This window comes from Rhinatrema bivittatum, chromosome 2 (genome assembly GCF_901001135.1).
Source record: "Rhinatrema bivittatum chromosome 2, aRhiBiv1.1, whole genome shotgun sequence".
NCBI classification, from domain to species: Eukaryota; Metazoa; Chordata; class Amphibia; order Gymnophiona; family Rhinatrematidae; genus Rhinatrema; species Rhinatrema bivittatum.
Window position 1 is genome coordinate 270,252,249 of NC_042616.1, and position 17,722 is coordinate 270,269,970.

The 17,722-nt window shown below is 41.8% G+C and overlaps 1 protein-coding gene across 2 annotated transcripts in view; it reads right to left on the bottom strand.

Annotated features, from left to right (window-relative positions):
- Positions 1–462: 462 nt before the first annotated feature.
- Positions 463–17,722, bottom strand: part of LOC115084535 (Ig lambda-1 chain C region) — a 30,645-nt gene continuing 13,385 nt past the window's right edge. For both annotated transcript variants that reach the window (XM_029589521.1, XM_029589522.1), the window contains 3 exons: positions 6,660–6,986; positions 4,599–4,673; positions 463–1,096 (listed from right to left, as the gene is read on the bottom strand). In XM_029589521.1, coding sequence (XP_029445381.1) covers positions 945–1,096; positions 4,599–4,673; positions 6,660–6,986 — 554 coding nt within the window. In that variant the 3' untranslated portion in view covers positions 463–944. The remainder of the gene's footprint in view (positions 1,097–4,598; positions 4,674–6,659; positions 6,987–17,722) is intronic.

Genomic DNA, 17,722 nt, shown 5'->3' on the forward strand with positions numbered 1-17,722 from the left:
AGTGCAAAGCGGCTTTTAATTCCAAAAAGAAACAATGCTCGTTTATTCCAGAACTTCCACTGACGTTTTCTTTAATCGATTCATCTTTCCACGGGGAATTGTTTCAGTAGGGCACTCCTACAACTCCCGTTTGATTTCTAAGAAAGCGCAATAATGTTTTGATTAATATTTGTGCGGGGTTTTGTGGCGGGGGGAGGGGGGGTGTTGCACTTTATTCATTGCCGCCCGCCCGCCCGCCCGGGAGCGGCTTTCCGTCGGTTAATTTACAAATAGTGCCACTGGCCCTGGGCGGCCAAAGAAGCCCCTGGCGCGCTTGCTTTCCTGGACTTTTCCCGCTTTCCTCCACCCCAGGCCGGGGCCCCAGCATCGCCGCTAGCAGTTTCCACGAAAGTCCCGGGAGGGAGCGGCGGGCGGGCCCAGTCCTGCTCTAACTCAAAAAGAAAACGCACGAATGCAAGCGAGGTCTTTTAATATACCTGGTTTTATTAAAGACTTGTTTTAAAAGTCACATCCTTCAGAGTACATTTTTATATGGTAAAATATTACAGTTTTTGTTAATTCCTATGGGGAACAAAAAAGCGCTGTTATCTACATTCTAAGAAAAGATTTAAAAAAAAACCCCGAACCCTGAAAAATTATGTCATGCGTGAGCTCCCGCAATTAAAATTATATCTACACAACCCTGAAACCTGGCTCGTTAAGCAGAGGTAGCAATCCTATAAGATACATCTTCGCTTTAGAGATGATACATTTACATCCAGATGCCGAAGATAAAATGATATATGATACATTTATGAAGCAGAAATATGTATGCTTGTCACAGCAATATTTATGTAATAAAGACCGAATATTGACTGGCGTAAGGTGCTATAAACAGCAGTTTTATGGTCCGGCCAGACACCTTTTAGTTGACCGATTTCAAACGGAATTCCCCGCAGAGTAGTTTATGATGATGGGACTTGGTCCGGGGCTGGGGGAGCCTTCCTTTTACACAGGAAGAAGAAAACGACCAACGTGTAGAAGGAGCTCTTTAGGAGCAGGAGGATATAAGTGATGTGTGCCACATTGTGATTTAAATTCAGCGCCATGCCTGTTCCTGGGAGCAAAAGCATTACAACAGAATTAATGCAGGCTACAGGTCCTCCAGTCCTACTGCCATATTTTGGCTTTGGATGCACTCAATATATAACAAAGGATGTCAGGTACAATTATGCAATTATTTTTTTTCATGTTTATGTAGCTATGGTTCCTGACACAGAGCACAGGGGGAAGGGCAGGTGCGAGGTAACAGTTCAACAAATGAAGGAGAGGGTTTGAGTATATGAAACAGATAATACAAACCAAGGGGGGCGGGCAGTGGAGGTGTGATTGTATCAAGAATCCTGGGGCAACAGCACAGAGCAACCATGGTTACAATCCTAACAACAAACATGATCTGGGAGGAAGCAAGAATAGGAACAGGGTTGAGAGGTCGAGTAAAAAAATGTAGGGTGGCTGGGGAAGGTAGAAGCAAGCTGGTATTGCCTTAAGTATGGGAAGAACATGATCACCAATTCTCCACCCTCTACTATGTTATTATAAATTCTATAAACGTATAGGACTTGGTGCCGATTTCTCAAGAAATCACCCATGGCCCATAAGGGGATCCAGGCTTTGCACGCTTTCCCAATTCATTAGTGATACTGCAGGCTCTCTTACTTTTCGGTTTTTAATGTAATTAGAAGACATACAGCACCCTACAATGTCCAAGGCAGGGGAATCAATACATCGTGGGCTCTATTATACTGATTAACACCCAGCCTATTATGGAATTCATTTTGGTGATGCAGTTAATGCTACTTATAGCTGGAAACCTTTACGCCTCCTGCCTATTGCCCAAACAAGATGATCTTGGCTAATGTTCATAGGGCACCTTCATACAGGATGGGGAGAGGAGACCAGTTTCCAGCTGTGTCCAGCAGATTAAAAGGCATCATAATACCTCATCACATAGCTCTGTGGGGACAGAGACTTCTTTTTAACGCTATTTAATGTGATGCATCATGCAGTGCTGTAAGGGATTTTTAAAATATTTTGGACCAAAAGTTGAAAGTTCATAATTATACATCCTAGGGCAATTTTCAAATAGCCTGCATTCTTGCCAACTATACAGGTGTTGGGTTTTTTTAAACATGTGTCCCTTAGGATATTCTACCTGCTTTACCTCTCTTTCAAAATTAGCATGGGATTTGTACTTGCAAATTTTCTGCAGACAGCAGAGGTGGGTAAAATAGCACATGCACATTTGAAAAGTGAATGCATACACCTAAACATCCTACAAGAAAGCTTTTTTTCCCCACAATAGTTTAAACGGTGCACACCTTGGAAACTCAGATACTTTTAACTACATTTGCTGAGGGATTAAATCTGAGCGCAGGATAGGGTTGCCACCTGGCTCCAGATTTTGAGAACAGATTGTTCCAGTCCTAGTTTTACTCCCCTGCATGCAGGGACTAACAGTTTTACTTTTGTTATGCATTGCAGTAGGAAAATCAGAACTAGTTCCTGCATGCAATGGAGTAAAACCAGGACTGGACCAACCTGTCCTGAAAATCTGGAGCCACTTGGCAACCCTAACTCAGGAGGGAGTCCCATAAACAGTCAAACTGGGAGAGGCTACAAATTGTCTTCAATATTTTTAAAGCTTTGAGAATTATCAAAATGCACAGCTTTGCTGCTCTGCTATGCAAAATTAACAATTTATAGCTATAAAAGAATAATATCGATAATCTCAGGAAAAAAATGATTCAGTCACTCCATATAGAAGCAAAGGTGTTTAAAAATTGAGTGCATAAGTAGTACCAGACAAAAAGCAAGCTTTTGGTAATGCAAGATCTTTATTAGGATGAAACTGTTGTTTATGTAGGGTGTGCTAAGGTCTCTTCTTTTTGAATTGCTGATAAATCCAATCCATGAATTACTCTATAGAGTTACTCCATTTTCTATATTTTCCCCCTTCAGATCATTTTGACCAAGTCTAAAAGCAAGTAATCACAGATATGTGCTTATACTCAAGGTAGTTTGTGTCAAATGTTTGAATATTGGTAAATTCACATTTACATTTCAGATCTTTGGTAGCATTGCCAATTTACTTTATTTTTTCAAGAAAATTCGATCCAGTCCTGGTTTTATTCCAGGCTGATGCAGTATTGGCACATTGAAAATGGACGCTCATGATTGAGCGCCCGCTTTCCTAACACACACTGATGCACTTCTCTGGGGCACCTGATATGATATTTAAATGGGCTGCCACGATAAAAAAAAAAAAAAAAAGAGATGCTATGGGAAATTGTGCGCCCCTAGCACCTCCTTGGCAGTGGGTGCCCAGGAGAGATGGCTGTCAGTGCGGATTAGAAAACGGATGCTCAATCTTACGAGTGTCCATTTTCCTAACCTAACTACTGGTGACTTTTTTTCTTTATTTTATTTTTTTCCTTACTTCCTTTTTTCTGTTCCTATGACTTAATATCGCCACGATATAAGTCAGAGGAACCGAAAAAAAAGGAACAGAAAAGCAGTGTTTTTCTGCTTTTCTGTTAGTTTTAGGGGCTCCTCAAGAATTAATGCCTGCTCTGGGGCTGAGTGCACTATATTGCATCTGCCTGGTAGACTTTTCATTTTGATTTTCCTACTGATTCCCTTAAGAAAGCAGTACAATAAGCTCAGGTATGCAACTGTGGTAAAATCAGGACTAGATCAGCCTGTCCTGAAAAAGTGGAGCCCAGTTGGTCACCCAAATATTTACTTAGAAAAATATAATAGATGAACCTCCTCATGCTACTGGGTTGTTTACACCTGTATGTATAAATCAGGGAATCCTAAATTCAATCAGTGGAACCCTTGACCAGTCAGGATTTCAGGATCATCAAAATATGCAAGTTAACCTGTTCCTTTGATTTGGTTGAGGAAATGAGAGGGGGGGGGGGGGACTCAAAATAGCTTTGCATCTCAGTAACTGGTAGATATTGGTCATAATAGGTATTGCTGCACTTTGTTTTGGGACGTTTTCTATGGTTGCAAATTATTTAGAGGGGAATTTTCATACTGTTCACAGCGCATCCAGGCCCTTGGTTACTCTGTATCCATGAGCCTGCAAGCAAATTTTGAAAGGGAAAAATCCCTGTAGAGATTTCCTTTGAAAATTTTAGCAGCATGCACACACTGCAGGTACTCATGCATGCACGTACTTTGCACTGTTGTGGGAGCAACTGCAAAGCAGGAAGTGGGAAGTCCATGCAGCGATTTGAAACTGAAATCAGTAAATCACACTGTGTACTTTCTCTCCTTCATCCCTTCAACCCCCCTCCCGTGGACAAAAATTGAACTAAAGAGTCGGGGGTATCAATACTGAAGTATTAATTTATACATGTAAAAAAACATGATTATTGCCCCCATAGTTGCTATTTTAATTATTTCATGAAATGTTTAATTTTAGCAGATTATCTTAACAATGATCATTCGAGCAATTGCATGAAAGGTCAACACCTTTGCCGTGAGGCAAAAATTTGTTTTAGAGAAAAGAATAGAGAATCTATGGGAGATACATATAGGTTACTTACCAATACCCTCAGCTACATTAGTACTATTGTCAGGACAGTCTTGTATTTCATCTTCTGTTGGTTCAATTACATTACCTAGAAAAGTCAAGAAATTTAATTGCATGAGTAGTTGATACTGTAAACAAAATCCTTGACTGTAGACTTCCTGGGTGAAGTCACATAACAGATTCAAAATTAATGCTGGATGTAGATAAGGCTGCAACTAAGTACTTATTTTACATGCTGAATTTAAAAAAACACTCTTCGGTAACTTGTTTTTACATTTGAAAAGCAAGAACATCAGTAGAAAATATTAAAGCACTCATGTTGAGCAGGATATTATATACTGTATATTATATATATATATATCACTAAGGTACACATACATCCTAGGATATTAGATGCTTACACATTGCCAAACACCAATTCCTAATGCAAGGTTCTCAACTCTTTCCATACTGTTTCTTTCAGGTGCTGCAGAAGAGAGTTCAAGAAACCTTATCCATTTTTTCAGCAATATATCTTCCTCTTTTTTTCTTGGTCCCAGAATAGAGCAATCTTTGCTATTTCCATATGATGTATCATTACATTTCTCCACTGTACTATGGTGGGGCTTTGCAAGGTGGTCCTATTAAGCAGGATGCAAGTTTTTTCCTCTACCAGCACTGCAAGGTTTATGAATATTTTTTTGTGCTTTAATTTAAATGCACATCTCTTGGCCATGCCCCACCAAGACCATGGCCCTTTTTTAAATCAAGTGAAATGTGCACGCAGCAGGCAATACATGTGCATCTGGGTGACTTTTAAAATTCAGTCTGTGCATTTAAGCCTGACTGCTACTCGCATCTTCTAATTTATGCATGTGCCAAGCTTTTAAACTTCACCTTTAAATGTTCAGCTAGCTTTGTTTTCAGAGAATACACAATAAATACTTCCAGGAATAACAAAGACATAGAACTTTAAAATGTAAGGGGTAATATTCAATGTCAGAACTGCAAATGGCACAACCAGAATTGAGAGAGACAAAATAAGATAACCATTTGTATGAGAGAGAGAAGGAAGCATAAGCTAACCATTTATATCACTGTAAGAGGGGTCACGAGTAACTCGGTGTGAGGTTTGGTGGGTGGGGTAGGTTTGGGGGAGCAGTTTTACATGCACAGTCAGAGGTATGAACAGCACAGTTGTGATTTGGAGTGATGAAAGGTAAAAAAAAGAGCAGATTTTTGCAATGTATTCTCTACTTGCCTTGATGCACTGCAATCAAGGTAGGTAGAGAGTACATTGCCCAGCTTTCTCTTCTCATCTTCCATCCCTGCCCTTCATTGCCATCTCCTCTCACTCCTTTTTAGCTTTTCTTATATCTGTCTGCTTCCCTTGCCTACCCCTCCACTCCCACTCCCCTACTCTTCCATTCCTTTTCTCTCTATGTCAGCTTTGAATATAAATGCAGAATTCAGATGTGCAAGAAGCAGGCAGCGGCTCCATCATGTATGATGGTTTTTTTCTGGTGCATTGGATAGAAATATTAAGGGAAAAATGACCAGACAGGGTCAAGCAAGGACACTACCTGCTGCACATGCAAGCTATATATTTGTGACATAAATTAGAAGTATGACTAATTTTATACATATTAAATGCTTATTTTTACATTATCAGGAACTAAGATGCATGTAGTAGACATGTATGCTATATCTTTTCATAGGTACCTAAAATGGTACATCTGACTAGAAGTTGTATACTTAGTTTATATTGCTTACTGTCAATTTTTTTTTAATTAGTAAGAAAGGATTCCCTACACATGTAAACAGGATGTGCATGCCTGACAGAATCGAAGATCTGAGATAAGAGAAAAATGCTTTATCAGTGCTATATGTAAAATTAAGTTGGTTTGAAATTCATACAAAACATTTCAGAAAAAAATCTCTTCTATTATTATTGTTTCCTCAATGGCATGTTAAATGCTCAGTTGAAAGAGTGTATATGATTCTGATAGCTGTGAAGACATGTCAGAGAAACACAGAATTGTACAAATCTGTCTATAGTGCTAGTGTGTACATTGTGAGAAGAGCTAAACAGTACCTGTTTCAGGTTCTCTTAATTTGATTACTTCCTTGTTTTGTGAGTTACCCTCGTGCCAGTACTGACACATATATCTCTTGCCCAGATGTTCCTTTCTCACGGTCAACCAGCTGCTGATTGAAAAACTGCCCCTCTCATCTTCACTGCTCTCTCCAATCACTGCATCCTGCAGGCTCTGAGATTCTTTACCAGCCTCAATCCATTCCACCTTAATAACGTCTGGGAAAAACCCCGTCAGGACGCACAGAAATGTCCCTTTCCCAGTTTTCTCAAGCTCTGCAGGAGAAGGAGGCAACATCTTTCCTTTGGGTTTCTTCAAAGGTGAATCTGATTTAAGCAGAGAAAATAAATGTTAAAAAAAAAAAAAGGCAAAACAAAATATTTGTTCAAATACAGGGCAATGATTTTCAGGATCAAGTAACTAGTTGCATTACTGTGCTTATAAATAAACAAGCCGATACAGTAAAGCGCGGCCGCAGTTACCCCGTTTCTAACCTGCTGTGTACTCACAATTTCGCTGCGTAAGTCTAACCCATGATTCACTATCTGTTTTTACCGATCCTTACCGCTTCTTTAACTCAACGCGTATCCCTTTCCGCCCGCGGCATGTATATGTATGTAAACGATCCGATTAGCTGTTCCCTCCCATACAGTAAAGTGCACCCCGACTATCGTCTTTTTAACCTGCTATCTTGCCGTGTCTTTAACCTACTAATTTACCGCCTACCCTGACCCTTGCGTTAGTGTGGTTCACTGGTTGCTCAGCATATTCAATTTAAAGCTTTAACCTTGGTATTTAAGGTTCAGCATGATCCCAGACATTCCATTGCACTGTCTGTATTCACAAGAATGTAATTATCTGATTCTACCACCAAAAGCCACCCAGTCCCAAACCAACCCAATCCACAGAAAAAAAAATGCTTCTCGCACTTAGCCGCCCAGTCCCAAACCAACCCAATCCACAGAAAAAAAAAATGCTTCTCGCACGTAGCCGCCCAGTCCCAAACCAACCCAATCCAAGCCCAAGCAGAGAGAGACGAAATTTCACAGTCCCAAACTTTCCCCCAGCCCCCGCTCACCTGCCCTGGCCGCGGCCACACAAGCCCCCAGCAGCAGCAGTAGAAGTAGAAGGGCGGCGAGAAAGAGCGGCTTCAGCAGCCCCGCCGGCGAAGGTGAATACATGCACGCCTGTAGGTCCAATATGAGCACTCAAGGCAGTGAAGGTGCATGCGCACATGCCGTGACCTCAGACATCCAGCCGGTCATGGCATGTGCGCATGTGCCTTCGCTGCCTTGAGCGTCCGTATTGGACGTACAGGCGTGCACGTATTCACTTTAGCCGGCGGGGCTGCTGAAGCCGCTCTCTCTCGCTGCCCTTCTACTGCTGCTGCTGGGGGCAAGTTTGGGACTGTGAAATTTCGTCTCTCTCTGCTGGGGCTTGGCTTGGATTGGGTTGGTTTGGTTTGGGACTGTGAAATTTCATCTCTCTTGTCCGTCCGAAGGAGGGTGCTTTGTTGTGCTCCCTGCCTCCGATCGCCGGCTGCTGGGGCTTGCTGGCACCGGGCTCAAGGCAGCGGGGTCTGTAGGAGAACCATCCACTTTCTGGTACCTGTCATTTCAAACGTCATTTGAAATGACAGGTACCAGCGCACCCAGGATACTGTATAGGCGCTGTATAGCGCCTATACAGTAAAATGGATTGCGCTTCATGGATGCACGTTGGACGTGGGTTGGACGTGGCTTGCATTTGCATGCCATTTAAATACAGTATCGAGTGGTAGGTGATCCGAACTGTGCATGCGGCAAACGCAGGTGCGCCGGGCACTAACGCACCTCTTTCTACCGCACCTTACTGTATCGGCCCGAAAGTAAGGCAACTGAACAGAGCATGGTATCTGCAGTATCACTTGGGACAGTGGTGACTTTATTTATTTATTTTTTATGAGTGTGGTATGCTCCATACTGAACATATTTTGAGGTGGAGCTTTAAGAAATCTTAAAGAAACTGCTGAGAGTAACACAAACATGATAGGAAAAAAAAATATATGTTAACTGCAAACCTCAACAATATTTTGCAAAAGTGAAAATATGAATATCCAGTTCAGCCATTTATAGTAAATTAAATTACATTTTATTATTAAAGATATGCGGCTCGATAATGTGAAGCAAATCCACATATTTTAGACTGTAGAAAAGATGTTCTTCCATTTACACTCAACACCTGTGGTTTATTATATTATTCTTAAATCCCTTGTATTCATTTATTTTTTTGGAGTTAGCAATGGGCCTGATTTTAAAAGGCATTTGCGTGCTTAAAACTAGGTTCTCCATGTATAAGTGCGCTTTACCCGTGAACTGGGGCTTTTGAAAATGGCTACGATAGATGCCATGGAATTGCCCATAGGCTATTCACGTGTATGCGCACGTAACACGTGTAAATGACTTTTACAAATTGCTACAATAGCATGTTCATTTACATATGTAACTCCTTTTAAAATTACCTCCAGTATGTCTAGTGTATTCTTCAAAATCTTTATTGAAATTACCTCACATCAGATGTTAAATCATTAATGAGGTTTTTCACCTGCCCTATAACAAAAAAAGAAAGTATTCCTATATCTGGGTGGTGTGAAGGAGTGAGATGAGGAAGGGAATAAAGAAGAGGTGGAGGAGATGAGAGATGAGGGATGGAGGTGAGTGATGTGCCTGATAGAGGAGCAAGAGGTCATGGAGAAGGATGTGTATGTGTGGAGGAGAGAGCAGGGTGTGTCTGAGAAAGAGAGAGATAGGAGGAGCAGGAAGAATGAAAGAAGAAAGATAAGATAAAGGAAAAATGAAAGGGAAAACAAAATCAATGACAGAAAAGAAATGGGAACTAGGATGACAAGCAAAACAAGTGGTTGGTAGCAGAAGGGAAAAAATATAGAAGAAACTCCAGTACGGTAACTTTTAAACAGGCACGTGTGCCTGTTTAAAAGTGTGCATGTTTGTCGTGTGCATGTTTGTCGGCCCGCACCCAGATATGCATCCAGTTATAACATATGAACGTATGTTATAATATAGCCTGAACGTGCATACATGTGCGCTCAATTTTAAATGGATATCATATGTGCACGTAAATCCCGTATCTATCGTGTAAGTGGGGACATTTTACAAGTGATGCGTACTGACGCCGTTCGCCTTTTTCCCAGTTCACCCAGTTTAAGAATAGGACTTGCAAACCACCCTAGTTTAATAGCCTCCCTTCCCCATGTTAGCCCCGACCCTTAAAACCCTGCTGACTTTCCTAATTTTTTTTCTTTCAAAATTTACACGCCATCTCCATAGCAGAATTACATTTACACAGCAGGGAACCTTGACGTGCGCCAATGCACATAAGTAGTTACACACTCATCTCTTGGTCAGCCTGCAACATGTCCTCGCCTTGCCCCTTTTTGGCAAATTTTTATTTTTGCACTCAGCGGGAGTTACATGCATCCTTGGGCGGCTTTTATAATCCACTCAGCATGCACCAGCCCAACTTGTGCACGTATCTTCCAGTTTGGGTGCCCTCAGGGCTTTTAAAATTCGCCTTTAAGAGAATAGAATGAGTAACAATTCTCACAAGAACCTACTTAAACAATTCACAATATTATAACTTATATCACTTTTCACAAGAACTTACTTGGACAGCTTCCAGTTTTACAGCATATATCACCTCTCACAAAATTTTGTTTATGAGAATTGCTACATGTTATAACGCAAGGTCTTGCATTTGTTTATGTAGAGGAAAATCGAGAATGGATTGAAGAAAAATATTGAAGAACAGAAATATAACATTACTGAGGTCAACTAATGGTTCATGAAAGGCAATTTAACACAATGCAGAGATTTAATTAAGAGTGTATTACAAGATTAAATTCATTTAGAGGGTAATATATATTTTATACTGGTTGAGGTGAGCTCATGGTATGAATGGTGTGGGACATTCACTGTTAATGTAATAATAGGTAATGGTTGATGTGCTTTTTTAATATATTTTGTATAACATCTTCAATGATATTTGTAATAAAAAATTGTATAATTATTTAATGGAGATTCAACATTGATGGTGATACTCCTTTATTTGAATAACTTAAAATTGTAAGTGTTATATTTATGTTTCAGCTAGACACATTTGGACTTACACTCAGGTGAATTTTCAAAAGGTTAAAAGCAACTTGCAAATATCATCAACATTGTACAAAAATATTTACCACAGCACTTTCATGGTGTTTTTTGAGTTGGTGTTCGGCAGGCTGGCTTCTGCAGTTGAGTAGACACAGCAGCAGGCTAGGGGGTAGCAATTAGTGTGACTGGAACAAACTAGCCTATACTGGGAAGGTGGGGGAGCAACTGGGACAGACTGGGCCATAGTGAGTGGTGAGGAATGTGACTGGGACAGACAGCCATGGGGGGGAGGGGGTAGAGAGAGTGGTGGAGAATCTAACTTGAAAATGGAGGGACCCTGTATAGAAAGTATATAGGACTGGGGCACAGTTTTTGGATGTCAAAGAAGCAAGTCTTGCACAGAGGTTCAGATTCAAAGAAGAAACCATGTTGTACCTATAACAGCAGTTAGAGTGGGACCTGCATCCTTCCACCAGCAGGGACCATACCTTGCCAGTAAATATCAAGGTCACTTCAGCCCTGCCATTTTTGAATACTGGCACCTTCTAGACACTTCTAGGATTCACAGCTGGAATAAGCCAGTCTGCCACCTCCATATGTACTGAGCAATTCCTGGCTGCATTTCTCAGAAAAACACATCACTATATATCTTTCTCTCAGAGCAGACAGCAACAACAGCATATAATAACCAATTTCTACCACATTGCACACTTCCCTTCTGTTTTGGGGGCTATTGATTGCATTCACATCCCTATCAGTGCACAAGGGGCAGACGAGGCCACCTATCACAACCACAAGGGCTTCCACTCCCTCAATATGCAGGTTGTGATGCGAATGTGATCATCTTAGACATCATGGCCAGGTGAATGGGATACAGTCACAATGCCTACATCCTCTCGCAGTCAGGAATCCATGACCACTTCCAGGAACGGCATATCACTGGAGGCGAGCTTCTAGGTAGGAATGCACTTTTCACTGTGACCACGCAACAACTAACCTCTTCTTTTTGTCTCCCTCATATTGAGGAGGAATGACAGCATTAGCGCAGGAGGACTGCTCCAGCCTTGATCAGTGAATTACTCCACTTCCCGACATTAAGGGATATCTAACTCTGCTTTTCTCTGTGTCCTTCCCTACAGATGATAGAGGTTAACCACTCAAAACCTACTTGGCTCATGATCCTGCTGTCTAACCCACAGACCGCTGCAGATGTTTGCTATAACAGACCCCATAGCAGACCAGGGAAGTCACCGAGTGAGCCTTTGGCCTACTCAAAACATGTTTCCGCTGTCTGGACAGAACTTGGGGATGCCTTCTCTGCAACTCCATTAAGATCTATGAGATCTTTCTGGCCTGCTGCATGTTTCATAACCTTGCCAAAACCAGAGACCTGCCTCCTCCTGAGGGATTAGAAAATCATCTGCATGAAGAGGATGAGGAGGAGATGAGTTAGGAGAAATTACAGGAGATACATTGCCAGAGTAAACAGCAGGCTGTAGAGGAAAGGAACACTTTGATACAAAGACATTTTAGAAGATGATGTTGCATCTATTTACAGGAATGATAGATGAGCAGAAAAATACTGTCTATACAGTTGATGGTTCCTTAGAGCTCCTCTTCATCTGCCTTTGTCTGTCCCAATTGCGTGCCCCCCCCACAACAGGGCCTAATCACTGCTGCCCGTGCCCTTGGAGGGCCTGGAAACTGGTAGCACTGGAAGAGATTGATAGCTGCTAGAGGGTCCTGGAGGGCTGCGTTGCCTCAGTGCGGGGATGTGAGGCTGCAGAGAAGATGGCCTGGGAGCAGTAGTAGGCCTCTCCTCTTCAGCCTCCATACTAGGGGTTACTATCCCCATCATGGCAGAGGGTGAGGATCCCACCTGTGCCCTCAGAGGAGGGAGCCTCTCTCTGTGGTGGTGGCAGTGCCGGCCCTTCAGGTTAGGAAAACAGACGCTGAATTATACCGGCATCCATTTTCCTAACCTATGGCTGTCAGCGGGTTTGGAAAACCGACGCTCGTAAAAATGAGTGTCAGTTTCCTGAACCCACTGACAGCTACCTCTCCTGGGTTTTCACTAATAAGGAGGCATTAGGGGTGCGCTATTGTCCCTAGTGCCTCCTTTTTAGTGTGACCCCTCATTAAAATACAGTATTGCATGCCCAGGAGAGGTGGCTGGGCACGTGTTGGGAGAGCAGGCGCTCAACACAGAGCGTCCGTTTTCCCACGCTTCTTATTTTATCGGCCTGACTGTGAATACAGTAAGTCAGCCACTATTAGTGGCTAATTGAATGACTGCAAATAGTATTCTTTGAGGATCCTTCCCGATTACAAGTGGTGGAGGTGGGAGAGGAGGCAAGGTCATGGAAACATCAAGGCATCCTTGATAGCTCGGAGCTTTCATGTGAGAGCCTTCAAATAGGACAAAATATTATATATATCGTAGAACACAGGACAAATCAGTCTTCCTGCAGGCAGATTTCTACTGAAAGGTGGGTATTTCAGAAATATGTGTGGACATGTCAATGAAGGGATTTGCAAATGGAAGTTGAAAGCCTTGGGGAGGTATTTTCTAGACCCTATCAGGGAGGATAGACAGCATGCGCAGAGAGATTAGTCTAGGTGCTATAGATACATCTGACACTTGTATAACTCCTCATCTCTGCGGGGTGAGAAATTCTTGTTTTCTGGACATTGACATTTGTAGCTTTTGGAACATAGTGGTGAATTTATTTATTTAAAAATCATTTAAAAATTCTTACATCTTGCAAGAGACAATTTCAGGTGACTGGAGCTCCTACTGGCACATCTATATTTGCAGAAAGTTCTGCTGTAGTTGAAATGATCATTTTACTGTCTGCTGTTAGTTTCCCATTGCAGTAGTCTTAATAATGGAAAAGCATACAAGATGTTTCTCTCTATAGACTCAACCTGTGTTTGAAGTTTGCTATACTCACTTTGTTGCCCCTTTCAGGAAAAAAAGAGGTAAATGTAGACAAAAACAGTGATGTGTAGTTGTCCATTATAGGAAGGCCATTCAGGGGAGCTAACTATAAAATGCAAAGCCAATTAACCAGGAGTTAAATATAGGCAGCTGTAAGGGTAGATGAGAGGAGAATAGAGATGACTTGAAAAACCTGCAGGGCAAGCTACACGCACAGCAGTATGTGAATAAGAGAGAGAGAGAATGCAATAGGTGGTCCTGAAAGGGCTTTATTGGGGGTGTAGATGGACTAAAGCTTGCATCAAAGAAAAGAGACACAGTACACTGAAATGTAACAAATATTAAACTTTTATATGAAATAAATGTTTTGTATTATAATAAAAAGAACTTTTGTGAAAACTATTTAGAATTTTAAAAAAATGTGGGAATAGGGCAGGACAAATGAGGGATTAAAATATTTACCTACATAAAAAGGGTCCAAGAACCTTGGGAAGCCAGGCTTAAGGGGCTGGTGATTGTGGTGGTTGCATCATGGCCATGAGCTCAAGAGCAGCTTGAGCACTGGCAAGTTGCTCCACCACCTCAGGCAAACTGTTAGATTGTTAGATAAGTTGCACCCGCCTCCGGGCAGGCGAAGGTTGCGTGCGCCAGCCAAGTGCCGGCGCGCAATCCCCCGGCCTAGAGGGCCTTCGGATCCCTCTGGCCATGCCTCCACCCTGCCCCGCCCCTTTTTTTGAGCCCCTGGACATACACGCGTCCCGGGGCTTGCATGTGTCACTGACCCTATGCAAAATAGGCTCGGCACACGCAGGAGTTGCCTGGAATATTGAAAGTAAAATGTGCGACCTTAGTACCTCCTTGCTAATGCGACCCTGCCATGGCTGCTGGTTATGAAAACCGATGCAGAGTTTACCGGCGTCGTTCTTCATAACTCAGCGGTCTGCTGAGGTATTTTTTTTTTTAGTAAAAAAAAAAAAGTACAGAAAAACAGTTTTTTCTGCTTTTCTTTACTTCTTTTGCATGTGCTCAGCTATTTCCGCCTGCTCTAGGCAGGCAGCAATATCTGACAGCTAAATGTGCGTCTGAGAGGCAAGCTTTTTTTTTTTTTTTTTTAATGCGGAGTTAATGAGTAACAGCCTCATTCACATTCATTTGCATGTGATGAGCGCTATCGCATTCACTCCGTGTCGGACACGCATTAAATAGGCGCTAATCCCCCTATTGCATTAGGGGGTGGATTAGCGCCTATTTAATCCGCGACTGAGTGCGGGTTATACAGTGCACTCGGCTGAGCAACTGTATTGCATCGGCCCCCTTGTTTTCACAAGGTATGAAATTTGGAGAGCCATTGAGTGGCATCATGCGGCAATTGCTGAATAAAGGTATCCTTAACGACCAGCACCAATAAATATGTCTTTAATATAAAGATGAACTTAATACTAAATTCTCATCAGAAATCTTTGAAAATGCCAAAAGGCCATATCTTCAGATATTAGCTATGCTGCTTATAAAGTTACTGAGAATTGCAGGTAACATCTTGCAGTCTTTTTGCACTAAAGCAAAACTGAGACCTTTAGCTTATTTACTACCAGTGTTGACACTAACATTTAAACGGTGGCATAAAAATTACTGGAAGAAGAGAAACACATAATCTAACACATTCCCCTTATTTATTTATTTAGAATGCTTTATATATTTCACCTTTTGACATTTCATGTTCAGAATTGCCGAATTGTAATCTTTTCTTCCAAAGTAAATCATGGAAGTATTATTTTTATTTACAATTATTAGGCTCCTAGAAAGTTTATTATAAAGGGGTGAAAAGGAAAAAAAACAGAGAGACTACAAATCCCACACACGGTTGTCATTATGGCAAAATACCCCTCTTTAAATAAAACAAAGAACATATTTTGCCATAGTGGCCAATTGTGTGTGGGATTTGTGGTTCCTCTTTTTAAAAATATTTTCAAATGTTGGGGATGCTGTGGATTTGGAGCTTCATATTTTGTTGTTGTTGTTGTTGTATATTTTATAAAGGGATACCGTGACAGTGTAATAAGAAGCGTTTACTGCTATGCTAATAACTGGATTCCCTCTTCGACACACCCTAGCTAGCCTAAGACTGGAACGGGCTCATTTACAAACACAGCCCGATCCAGTAAAGTCCGTGGGAGAGCGGACTAACGCCCGCTCTCCCGGCGCGCGCACGCGCGCGATCCAGTATTTAAATTAGGCGACGCGGTGCAAACGAGGAAAAAGAGGCGCTAGGGACACTAGCGCGTCCCTAGCGCCTCCTTTTGGCCTGGAGCGGCGGCTGTCAGCGGGTTTGACAGCCGACGCTCAATTTTGCCGGCGTCGGTTCTCGAGCCCGCTGACAGCCACGGGCTCGGAAACCGGACGCCGGCAAAATTGAGCGTCCGGTTTTCGGCCCGACAGCCGCGGGCCGAATTCAAAATTTTTTTATTTTTTTTTTTTACTTTTTTTTTACTTTTGGGGACCTCCAACTTAATATCGCTATGATATTAAGTCGGAGGGTGCACAGAAAAGCAGTTTTTACTGCTTTTCTGTGCACTTCCCTGGCGCCGGAAGAAATTTCTTAGAGTAAAATGTGCGGCTTGGCTGCACATTTTACTTACTGGATCGCTCAGGAATACCTAATAGGGCCATCAACATGCATTTGCATGTTGAGGGCGCTATTAGGTGCCGCGGGTGGGCCGCGTGTTTTCCTCCCCTTACTGAATAAGGGGTAAGGGAAAACACGCGTCCAGAGCAGGGTGACAGTGCGCTCCGACGGAGCACACTTTACTGGATCGACCTGTGTGCCGGGTGCAGCACAGAAAACTTCCAGGGTGCCCACAGGCTCTAAACTTAGAATGCAATGCATTTACAGGGTAGCAGCAAATTAATTTGATGCTGCACAAAAGTCTTAAAAAGAGCTGGTTCTGATGCCGACACCACAAACAGCACCGGCATCGGCTGCAGCTCTGCAATTTAGAGAATAGATCAATGGAAAAAACAACTTTTTCTGATCTTCTTCCTGCTGAGAAGCCTCCAGACTTGTCCCAAAGTGAAATGAATTCAGAATTCTTTTCACGATCTGCGATATATTTGCCATCTGATACCATTTTTAGGGAAAAACGGGTACAAGATTTAGTTCAGGTTCTCATCCTTAATTGATTTGTTATAGGATCTTCTTCTGTTATTAAAAATATTATAAATTGAACAGCAGCAGAATTGATTTTTGGACAAAGGAAGAATGACTATGCTACTACCCTCTATCTTGCTGAACTGCACTGGCTGCTTGTTGTCTGTAGGATAAGATTTAAGATTTTATGTTTAGTTTATTATACACTGCTCTGTACCTTGCCAAATTATGACTCGGGAAGAACATGAGGTCTTCCAGTCAGAATCTTCTGAGTTTGCCATCCTTGGTTCAGATGAGACTTGAGGGGGGCGCTCATTTTTTGGTTACCCAGTTCCTTTATTGTGGAACGCTCTTCCAATTGAGGCAGGTAAATAATTCAATTATTTAAAATGTACACAAGTCTATGAGTCTCAGTTCTAATTAAATTGGTATATGAGCCTAATTTAATTCACACAGTAGGAGATTTTAGAATTGGAAGACCTCGAGGTTTGGAGACTATCATGAAGCTACTTACTAATAATTCTTAATATTGTGGTGCATGTCTTTTAAGACTTTTATACTCGTATTTCTAGTAAATATAAACTGTGATGTTTATATTATGCCTTTATTATTTTATTGGTGTTGTGTAATTTTACTGTTTTGACATTTTTGAAAGGTGGTCTAATAAGAAACTAGATAAATGCTCACACTTTAGGGTGGGAAATGCTTTTAAAGTTAAATAATAATATTTAAAAAAAAATACATTGCCAGTGCCACATTCGTCTTTTTGCGACATCAATTTGGGTTGCTGTGGGGAAATGCTTAGTGCATATGACCCTCTCGCCTATC